Raw genomic sequence first — 12013 nt, 5'->3', positions numbered from 1 at the left:
CACTTTCATTCGGCATCTGCTCCCATTCAAGCTGCAACCTGAGATTAACAGGGGTTTTATTCGGTTTTAGGTTTGTTTCCGTATTTTTGGAAGATTATTCTTATAGACTAGCCTCTGCCTGAAGAGAAGCTCTCATGACCTTCAACAACCTTCCAAACCGGTCCAGTGCACCGCTCAGCACCACCGAGGCAAGCAACGCAATATAGCGAACGCACACCTACCTCCCTGCTTCAAAGGTGAACCAAGATGGGTCCCGCCCATAGCGTCGGAGGGCACTTAATGGCCAAGAGATGAGTTTTACTCTGGGATTCTGGATGTCCCAAAGACAGATATTCTCAAATGTTATCTGCAAGGTACATTCCCCATGCACATCTAAGTTAGGGGATGGCATCAAATACACATTGAATCTCTCTGGGAGAAAAACAAAAGGTTAGTCTAAAATCCCTGCCCATGAAATGCACAAGTCATTAAAGGAATTTCCTATTTTCCAGCTCTAATACAAGATCTTATTTCTACTTAGCACAATTAATTCAAAAACAAAGACTCAATTCCTTCCAGTAACTCAATATTGGGGCAGTCAGAATGCTGCACTCAAAGGGCGTCAAACATTCATGCGTGCATTCAGCCAATGAAAAGAACTGCACCATCATAATCCTGCTATTTGCAAACACATAATAAAATTGTGTGCATGAATAAATACACTGCAGTTGCATTTGTGCATGTAGTTAATTTGCATAGGAAAGTGAAGTAGCCACAGGGTCAGGTTTTGCATGCAATTACTATTATTATTTGCTTTACAGTGCTGCCAAAGAGCCTCAGTCACAGACTGAAACTGTTTTACAGACATCAGACAAGAAAAGACAGTCCCCATCTCCAAAAGCAACTAACTTGTCTGAGAAAGAGAAGGGCTACTCCAAAATAATTCTAGCTACCTTACTTGTTATTTCTGGTAGCAATTAAAAAAAAAAAAAAAGCAAAAAAAACCCCTCCAAACAAACAAAAACAACCCCCAGAAAACAGGAAGGAGGGCTTGGAAAAAAAAATCTTACTCCAATTTATTTCTGGTGTTCATATGCACAGTCCAAAAGGCTTTAAAATAATGCAGTTAAAGATTTAAACGGTCAACCTTTATGTACCTACCACTCTGCTCTCTCTCTACTCCAGATGCCAACAAGTCAGGCTCTCCAAGGCTAATGTCATTAATTCGTGTTCCAAGACATTCCATCTGCAGCACCTTGCACCACTCATCTGCCTCAAGTTCTGTATAAATGCCCAGAAAATCTGTGTGTAGGTATAATACATTTATAATTTCACAATTAATGCTCTTATGTTTTTTAATGTGCGTTGCCATTTTACCCACCTGACTCACAAGCAAAGGTTTTCGACGTGTCATCATTAAAATAAATCCCAACAGCATGCTTCTTTGTGCTTTTTGGCATTCGTAATATATTCTTCACATTATTGAGCTCTGTGACCTGAAAATGCACAATTTGAAGTTTTAATTAGGAGCTTGGAAATATATATATATATCCATTATTGACTGGAGAAGGAGAGAAAATAATTATATCATGTTGCAAAGGACAGAGAAAAGGAGAAACAGCATGAAAGTGCCTATGGTTGTTCTTGAAGAAACACAGCCTTGACACGGATCACCTTAGAGAATCGACTTGAAGACCCTGGATGATGAAGGCACCGTATCCTCCAGTTCTCTCCTGTCTGCATGTGAGCTTCAGTGCAACACCATCTGAACAGCATTTTAGCCAAGAGGCAGGTAGAAACAAAGCTCACTCCTGTCTGAGAAATATTTACATGGAGGGCATGAGAAAGACCAACCTGATGTGGCAGAAGCAGAGAGGTGAAGATAAAAATCTAAAGGATTCACCCATTTGGAGGACCAAGTCCAGCTCCAATACAGCTTTCATCGTGGAGGACCAAAACTGTAAGAATGGTGAATAGCTGCTCTCTAAATTATTTTTTGATGGGAAGTTGAGGATTTGTTAGAATGGTCCACTTAAAAAATAAAAATAATTTTTAAAAAATCACAGTTTTAGTTATTAGAAAGCTTTTTAGCTTTAAAGATTTACAGACTTGTAAACACAGATTTCCATTGCTTGGTTGCCAAAAACTGATTGGAAAAATAGCTTTGACACCAAAAAAATAAACATGTATCTGTTATAAACCTTGTATACAGCTTTAATAAATACATACCACAGTTGCTTCATATATTTAACATCCACTTTTCACCCTCACAACTGTAAGTAACACTCCTAAATTTGACTGAGAAGGAATTCTTCATTATTTAATTTCCTTGGATTATAAAGGCTAACACCCAGAGAATCAGGAAGTCATATTTAAATATTCATTATCAGAAAACATTTCACTGATCCTTTCACATGGTAGGGGTTGAAGAAAGAGAGAAAGAGGGGAAACTTAACAGAAATGTTCCCACAGCTGTACAGCCTAACAGCTTTGCTGCTGTGGTCTCACTAGTTCTGTGGAATAGTCCCATATCAAACTGTGTCAGCTCTAAAAGAAATGCAGAGATTGTCTTATCTATGAGACTCAGAAGTATAAAGTTATCAGTGTTGTAGAATACAGCAACAGAAACTGCTCCTCTAGAGCATCTTGGGTTCACCGGTGCACCCACTGCATCTCTCTGGTCCTTCATCCTAGGTCAATTGCTTCTTTGAGTCAATTTATTGCCGATTCCCTTCCAGCGGGAGAGAGCAGCCAGCCAAAACCACGTTTTCCAGCAAACCCCCTGAACAGGTAATCTTACTGTCAATGGAAGGAAGAAAGAGCAGCTGGCGGGCAATGTCTCCCCAAGATAAAAATAAAGAATAGACCCAATGTCCAGAAACTCATTCTGTAGCCAGCAGCAGAAGGAAATAACGGAAGGAACATCCCATGGGGAACACATCAAACCTTCTGCACAACTGCCAAATTTAGAACTCCGGTTTTTATAGCCTCCAGGTTCAAGATTTTGAGAAGTGTCAAAACTGAGACTTCCTAATTGTGCTTAATTTTGCATGAGCATTTTTTACACTTCCAGGAAATCCTGAGATGGAAGCACATCCCCCAGTCCTAACAAGACGCCAACAAGCGCATTGTGAAATATGACAAATCTGTCATAACCTATTCCCATTGTGCTCAGCACATGACAGGTCAAGCACAAATTGTCAGCTGCCAAGTTCAACTCTCCTGTATTTTTCTCATATGCCAAGAAAGGATTTGAACGCAAGAAGAAAGAAAGAGCCAGACTTTCTCATTCAGGACAGCAGCTACCTTGGCATTTATACTGAGCTCATTTACATTTTCTGCAAATGAACATGCTAATGAAGTTTTGTACCTAGGAGTACAAAAGTTAGGAGAAGCGGAATGTAGCCATACATTTTGGTAATATCATTTAGCTATCTAGGAGCTGTCCTAATGGACAGCTCATTTCTTAAAATCAGGCATGTCACACTCCTACTGCTGGATATCCCAGTGATTGTCTCTAGCACGATGAATCCTGAGGATGCTGTGACAGGGCTCCATGAGATTATGAAAGGTTTATACTCGTCAGGGAATGTTAAGCTGCCTCCCCACGCTCACTCAGGAGCCAAAAGCACTTTTCAGTCATTAGGAGACTCAGAAGTACCAAGCAGTCAGCTGCTGCCCGTGACCCCACCAGCCCCTGGTGATGGGTAGCACGTGCTGCCTCAGCCCCGGGCAGGGAGACACGCTGCAGCCCAGCGAGGGAGCCGAGGGACACTTGGCCATGCAGGATGTTGCTAGCTACTGCACAGGGCTGGGACAGAAATACCAGCCAGCCAACCCAGACAGCATCACTAATGTCCCTGTGTGCAGACTGAGTCACACGCCTCCAGGCCAGATGGGAGCAGGTGTTTGTAACACTGCTGGGAACATGCAAAGGCCAAGATTAAAACTTTTGCTTTGTCTGCCTACGCTAAAGGAGAGACATTTCTGACCACCGTTTCTTTTACTATGACTCCAGCCCTTTACATCTTACCTTCACCACTCCCAGCATCCCTACGACAACACTTTACCCCCCAGACTGTTATGTTTTATTCTCATTAGGGCTGCAAGCTGCAGCTACTTCCCAGTCTCCCTACATGAGCTCCTGCAGCCTCTGCATCCCCAGCACAGGGTATCCATCACCCATTTCCTCTCATTTCTGTACCACTAGAGACATCCCACACTTTCCAGTCTCGGCACTCCAATCCCCAGCTCACCCCTACCCACCCAAAGGCTCCCAGCCTCACGCACTGTTGCTTGTGCACGACATCCACGTGGCAGCTCTAGCACCGTGTCATCTCTGAACCCAGCCACAGGGACTGGGATTTGCTCTGGCCAGTATCTCAGATACCTGCAGTCTCCATCCACTCTAGGGTTTCACATCAGAAGCAGCTGGTCATTCCAACAAGATCTGCACAGCACACAGAGTAGGACAGAAGCCATGGACATGCCTTGCAACCACAAATTTTCTTTCTCTAGATCTTTCAGTCAAGACAAGTTTCACCAAAACTTACACAGCCACTCCTCCTCCACCCTATGGCCCAGCACAGCAAGCTCCCGTCTCCTCCCCCAGGTGAGGACAGCCACCTTTGCTACAGTCACTTCAGCCGACCATTCAGTTGGGCAAAACTCAAGTTGTCCAGAAGTACAGTGGCTGGGTGACTTGACCTCATGACAGCATAACTTGCAACTCCTACACTCCCCTTTAGAAACAATTGTACTAAATACAAAACAGCATGAATATAATGGCATCAATGTTTTGGAGCTGAGAATAGCAATAATTCTTTCCTTCTTACCATAACTTCCTCTCAAAAGCCAGTTAGTTACCACAGTAAAGTACTTCTTTGTAATCTCAAATGCAGAGTAATATATTCCAACAGAGTCTTTACAAGAATCAGCTCATGCTTGAAATCCCAAATTTCATTTTTCTGAACAGAAATATTTGTTTTCATTTGAATACGCTTTCTCCCGCATTTGCTTTTTATTACTGTACTCCCTCTAAGCACACCATGTTACGAAGAAGACAATGCAGATTACCTAAGACAATATTTATCTCTTATCTATTGCCTTTGCAGTATTCACAGTGGTCTGTTTTGCTTTTCTGGGGTATCAACCAGCAGTTAATTCATCTTTCTAAGTGAAAACTCTCCCTAAGTCAAGAGAAGATGGAGAGCACGTGCGTGTGCTGCTGACCTGGCTGTTAGTGGAAGGGCACCTCAGACCGATGGGCTTTTCCCTGGGTCTGCAGGGTGGGAGTACAGGTAAGGGAGGACAGAAGAAGGGCCACAGAGATGGGGTGAACAAGAATAACTTAATTATATGAGGACTACTTTTTTAATGTGTTTATAGAGCTTTATCCTAAGTCCCTTCCTCATCACTTCTCCCCACCTCGGAGTGCTACATGCTGGGAGAAGGGAGGGGGGCAGGGAACCAGCGTGAGTCCGCACGCTGCAGCAGCATGCAGTAAATCAGGTGCTTCCAGGAGTCACCTAATGCCCTGTGTGAACGCAGACTGACTGCCATGTACCAAAAACACGCTCCGAGAGCCCTGGCTTACAGCCTGGTCAAATAAAATTGCAGGCAATTTCACCCCTTGGATGACATCTTGAAGAAATACTGAAATCAATACTATTGTGTCACTAATTTCACTGATAATCACGTCCTTTGCAACTCATGTTTTAGCTCTGAACTGGGGAGAAAAATAAAAAGAGTATTTCTATTTGGAGAAATGCTAGCTACAACATTTGGCAATTCCTGGGTTATTTGCGCTGCATTGACTGCTTGAGAGCTCTTGTACAATGGCATTTCGCAGAGCACAGTCTGCAAGTCTTCACATGCATCTGAAGATCTGATGGTATTTGCTTCTGTCGAGCTGCACAAGCTGACACCAAAGCATCTCCCTTTGAAGCATGACAGAGAGGTAGCCCCCAGTTCTGACCTCCAACCCACGTCCAACTGTCTCCAGTAACAGGCACATACTCCAGCCTCTTCCGAGATAGTTTGGAACTAAGGTTTTCTTCAGTACCAGACCTCACAGGCACAGGGAGAGTAACAGATGGACAAAATCTGGCACTCCGGGACTCTTCCTGAAGTCAGTGGCACAAGTGATAGCATGCAGAACTGCTCGGATTCAGTCTTTCAGCTCATGAATGCCTTCTGTCCTGGACACAACCTTGAGGTGCCTGATTTTTGCGTCTGGCAAAAATATATTCAATAAGCAGCTGCCCTCCCCAGGGTTGAACTGCCCAAGTTGCCTTCACCTCTCAGAGGTTCAATGGCACTCCAGAGCCGTAACTGCCCCTTCTGAAAGATCCAGCTTTCACCAAGAAGCTGTTCCTGCTGCCAAAGCTCAACAGTGCACATGCATTCCTGAGGGAGAAGTTGTCTAAAGATCATTTATATCTGACCTGCTGTGTCACCCGGCGCGGTGCTTCAAAACACCATCGTTATCCCAGGTGCCTAAATAGCCACCTCATTGCTCACCCTTGTGCAACAGATGGTTCAGATCGTCTGGCACATATGCACCGAATTCACACTGAAGTGGCAGGCTGCTAACATCCCCTGCACCGCGCTTTTGGAAAGGAGACAGGAGCAGACACCAAACACCTGCAAATATTTGAGGCTGAAGCTTTCCTTGTTTGCACTTCCAAAATAACTCTTCTCCTGCCAGTCTCCTGCAAAACAGTGTTCCCATGGTTAGTTGAATTCATGTCCATTTTATTTATCCAAGACTAATAAATAATGTAGAATTATAAATTTAACTCCAAAATTAAGTTTATAAACTGTGGGTAAACCACAAATATCAGACCTAAGACAGTATGAACAGAGAAATCACAAGAAGAATGATATTTTGTTAGGGGTTAAAGACCTCCCTTTACATTCTTCTTCCCTCCCCTTTACTTTCAAGCCTCCTTTGTGTTAAGATGACAAGTCATATAACTGAAATACATTTCCTTCGATTAAAAACTAAAATTCTTGCAGCGGTGTGTGGTAGGAGAGTTCTGACCCAGGAACAGGGATTAATCACCCATTTCCCAGCCAACAGCACAAGCAGACAGAGCTTCACCCTGACCAGATACACTCAAGACGAAAATGCTTCCACCCCTCCCATTCCCCTCAAAACCATGCCAAACACACAGTTTACTAAAAATGGTCTTTAGCATTCAAACCATTGTTTGAATTAGTACATTATTCTCAAATATGGGTGGCCTTTCACAACACAACACAAGGGAGTATATTTATCACCTACATAACTGCCACATTTAATGTTTTCAAGCATCTTGTGTTTTAATCTTAATTAAGGACTTCATGGTTCTGTCTTGGCTTCCTGAAAATTCCCCCCACAATGACCAGAGGTAGAACACTTCCCAGGACACACCAGGGGAACATTTCATGGAAAACGCTGCTACCACTGCTGCAATTCCAGCCCAGTCCTGCTTGTAAGATTTGCCTGTACATAACTAACTTACTAGATATATGTAACATACTAAAATTTTATATAGTTTAAGTATTTATTTAAAAATATAAATATATACATGAATAAAAAATAAAATCTACAGCCTTGCCTACATCTCCATTTCTTCAGTGGGAGAAAACATCAGCTGCTAATTTTTCACTTGCTCACATAAGGAATTGCACACACTGGCTGTAACCACGCTGTAATCCAGTATTGGCTTATTTGGAGAAATTAAAGCCAGGAACAATGACCAGATTTAGAGATTTAGTTTTTACCATCGCTCTCAGCGGCTGCTCTGCCACTCACAGGATCAGTTGTCCAGGCACAAGGTATGTCCTCCCCTATGGAAGGACACATACCTGCCCCACAGACCTGCAGTGAGCATCGCTGTATGGCATGACCATGAAGATACCAAAATATCCTGACAAGTTACATTAATTCTTTTAAAACCTCAAACTAGGTATTTCATTCATAGTAAGTGATAGTATTCATTAAAATAAATGTTTAACAGCTAGTTATTAGCAGAGTGGTCATACTTCAAACATTTAATTTGCCACCGATACAGTTTTGCATCAGTAAGCCTGGAAAACAATTTACAAATTACACAATTCAATTTTCCAAATGGATTATTCCATAACTAGACAGAAAGACTGTTTAAATTACTTCTGCTGTTTCAAGGCAAGATTAATACAATCGGATTAAAACTTACATCCCCTTGAGGAATCAGTATATTCCTGTCAGCGGTATGCAATTAGTTGGTTTTGTATTGGAATATTAAGGGTTCTTCTGGCACATAGAGAAGTCAAATGTCATTTGGAGAAATAGGAATTTCTTCTCTCCTCCAATACTATTTCGTTAAAGTACATGGTAATTTGTGGTTGATTATTTACATTTAATAGTGAAAAGCAGACAGCTACCTGAAAGGCAATTCTCTGCATAGATTTTGTAGCCTGGATCCTAATTATTTTTTCTCCCTTGTGGGACCAAACGAATTAAGTGGGCAATTCGCTTTGCGTATGCAAATTTCCAGTTCACTTCATAAACTACAGCTGGCTGTTCTCAGATGACCTGTATTTCAGGACACTTTAACCTTTCCACTTTTTAAAAAAATAGAACAAGATTAGGAAGTATTTAAAGGTCAATATTATTTAAAAAAAAAAAAAAAAAAGTACTTCTTTCTTTTGTTGTTTTAGACTTCCAGTGGCAAGGATGCCAACAATCAGCCCCTGGTACAGGGCTGCAGAAAAGGGCACGTACATTATAGATTCAAAAGTGAATAAATTGGAGCCCCCAGTATAACAGAAATGCCACCGAGACACCTCAGAAATGCTGCTTGTGACCCAGACCTTGGATGGCGAAAGGAGAGACCTTGACTGGACAAAGGTGCCAAGGAGATGTGGCAGGGTCTCAGACCACAGCAGCTCAGCTCCAGCGACTGATACCACCAGGGTGCAAACAGAACAAGTGCTCTGGACAGCCTCTTCCTGCTAATAAATCGAAGTAACATTTGCACTTTAATTCATCACAGGGGGAAAAAAAAAAAAAAAGAAAAAAAAAGGCAACAAAATGAAGCAATTTAACACTTCAGTGAAGGAGGCAGGTGCTATTGAAAAATTAGCTCCATTCATCATTTTTCTTTTTCTACCCTTTACAGTTTTATGATGGATTAAACCTTTCCTGAGATTGATGGGGTGAGCGGGGGCTCCTTGGGTTTCTAGATTTGATCCTGCTTTCAACAGCATTTGAGAATCACTTCAGAACCCAGGTAGGAAGTTAATGACCATATTTCTGAAACACTGGTAATCTGTGAGGCTTTTCTCTTACAGTATCATCCATCAGAATGGACTGCATTCATCCTCATATTCATTAGCACAAGCTTATGACACAGTGACACTTGACATGTTAACAGGACTAGCTGGACCTCTCATTTGTAGGATTAACTTTATTGCCAGGAAGAAGTAGCCTTCTGTCCAGGAGCGACAGAATTAGAATAGTCACCGAAAAGCCTCTACGCACCATCAAGCTGTTATTGCAACAGCTGCTCTTGCTGACCAAATGTGTGTCAAGACAACAGCAATGACCATCCTAGACCTCTGGATGATGTCTTGAGTACCGAAGTCCCATTAATATTATATATCAAAACCATGTGACAAGTAGTGTTAGTTGAAGACTCTGCCACATTAAGTTGTTTGTTGTGGTTTTTTATTAATAATTAACTACGTTTTTTATAAGAACGAGTTCAACTACAGAGCAGTATAGCACAGCAGTGACGTGTTCTTTTCCAACACCTCATATTTAACACTGTTAGAAGCTGCATCATTCACCACCTTAAGCTTTATAAATGTGTGAAATTCTATTTTAAAAAGAAACTCATTTTTATCCACCTGCGCTCTTCGTAAGGTAACACATTTTAACCAGAAAATGCTATTTAATATTCATTAGCTTCCTTTCAGTAAGGTTCATTAAAAATAAACAGGGCCCATCAACTTGTATAGCTGATGACAGCCTCATTTACCATCACAGCACAAAATCGGGGATGCTGCCGAGCCCCACTGCCAAATAGCAACACCGCCTAAGTGACAACCCACTGTCCTGGGCCACTACACTGAAACCACCCTACTCGTTTAGCACTGCTAATAGAAAAATAATAAATCATAAAATAAAAAATAATAACATAATAAATAATAATAGAAGAGAGTGTGGCAAAGAGGAGCGATAAACGTGGAGGGCAAATGCTTCCTGGGGTAGCTCCCACAAACAGCAGTGAGGTCGCAGCTCAGTGGTCCAGCCTGCCTGCATCCCCGTGGGCTCCCAGCAAGAGCATCCACAGCATCCAGGCTGGTGCGGTGCTGGGAAGCGAGATCTCTCTGCTTTATACAGGATGACTACAGGCCTTCTGGCAGAAACCTCAGCACTGCATCCCGTGACTGGGGTCTACATACCTGGGACCTGAAGCAGCCAGAAGTTACAGGGAAGGGCTCAGTGATGGGAGCTGGCAGTCCAGCTCAGCAGGTCCAAGACTCAAAGAAAACACAGAGAAGCTCAGACTGATCGTCTCAGGTATATTCAGCTTAAGACTCAGACCCCAAGACACCCCACCCGCCCCATGAAAGGAAATAATCTATGAAGTCACCCCCAGTGGAACCGGTGCTTTCGGGAGTACACCTACATTCCAACTGGGTTTATTCCTCCAAAAGGTAGAAATTTCTCTGCCCACTTCCCCTCTCGATGTTTGGGTTTAGGTCTCCATCCTGCCTCAAATGATCTCTAGACTTGACAAAGTTCTGATAAAACCCACACAAAATACATGTGTAAGATGTCTTACTGCTAGGACAATGTTTCTCAAAACTTCAGCCAAGACTAGGGTTTGCTTTAATGGCTGTAACTATTAATATCACAGAGCCGATGATGTAGTTACCGCTTTCAGAAGCGGCCACTTAAGCAAACAGCCGATTCCCCATGACTGATAGTGGAGTTTGACCATTGTTTATTCCTGTCAAATAAGCTACCAGAGAAGTACAGAAACTTTAATGTATAGAAGACATAATAGCTTAAAATTAAGTAACTGTTAACTATAGACTAATCTTGACTTAAAACTGAAAATCCCTCCAAGCTAGTGAGGCTTTCTATGGTGCTTTAGCCTGCAGATCCAGATATTGGAAACTGCTGTTAGGTTATATACGTGACAAATGAGCGCTAACCTACAGAACTTCTTGGAAGAAGATAAAAAAGTCAAGCCTCATTTAGATTCCTCTTGGATTCCATATCCATTACCTAATGTGAACTTCAAGTCAGCGTGTGCTGCTAATGTATTGCATTAATACAGTGCAAGAAATACAGATTTGCAACAATAATTGACAGAATCATACTAATATAAAATCAGCATTCCACACAGCACTAGAAATTGTCTTATACGCACTGTGCCGCCCTCAAACATGTCAAATGCAAATTAAAAAAATGCAGTTCTCGTTACTTTTGAAAGTTGCTTAATATAAACTTGAATGAACTATTTCTGGGCATGACTTACTACAAATAGCCACAGGTTCTATGACCAATCAATTACAAATTACATGGCATGTAGACAGACAAGTCTGAATTCAGATTCAGTATTCCTCCAAGATTTCCTCCTAAATGTATGTCAGAGTGAGTAAATGCAGATCAGCCTCACGCCGAGCTGTGCTCGCCAACTCCTAGGAATTTATGCACATAATTCCTAATCTTCTAATACATTAAGCTTTTGCCAACAATGATTATAAATTAAAAGATTTCTTATTTTCATCTCCATGCCCAGGAGAATTACACATGTAAATTCTCAGCTGAATATGAAATATGCACGTAACTCCAGGGAAGTGATTAGTGGGAAAAACTTTATTCTTTTAATAGCGGTGAATTTAGCGAAGGTTTTCACACTATCATTGCAAGAAAAATTTGCACGTTGTCCTTCATTCCTGTCGCTGTCTATTTCTTCCCACAGATGCAAAATCCTAGTAAAATGGGAACCTCTAAGTATCCAACTTTTTGGATTCACATGTTACCTTG

General features: G+C 41.9%; 1 protein-coding gene across 2 annotated transcripts in view; it reads right to left on the bottom strand.

Annotated features, from left to right (window-relative positions):
• DOK5 (docking protein 5) overlaps positions 1-12013 on the bottom strand; it is a 45471-nt gene that overhangs the window by 11528 nt on the left and 21930 nt on the right. Inside the window, exons 3-5 of one of the 2 annotated variants that reach the window (XM_056354784.1) lie at positions 1361-1475; positions 1141-1281; positions 222-411 (exon numbers count right to left, since the gene is read on the bottom strand). In XM_056354784.1, the coding sequence (XP_056210759.1) occupies positions 222-411; positions 1141-1281; positions 1361-1475 (446 nt within the window). The remainder of the gene's footprint in view (positions 1-221; positions 412-1140; positions 1282-1360; positions 1476-12013) is intronic. The other variant, XM_056354786.1, reaches the window with a different exon arrangement.

Source organism: Falco biarmicus, chromosome 10 (genome assembly GCF_023638135.1).
Source record: "Falco biarmicus isolate bFalBia1 chromosome 10, bFalBia1.pri, whole genome shotgun sequence".
NCBI lineage: Eukaryota > Metazoa > Chordata > Aves > Falconiformes > Falconidae > Falco > Falco biarmicus.
The sequence above is the reverse complement of the archived record's forward strand: the minus strand, read 5'-3'. Positions and strand labels throughout refer to the sequence as shown.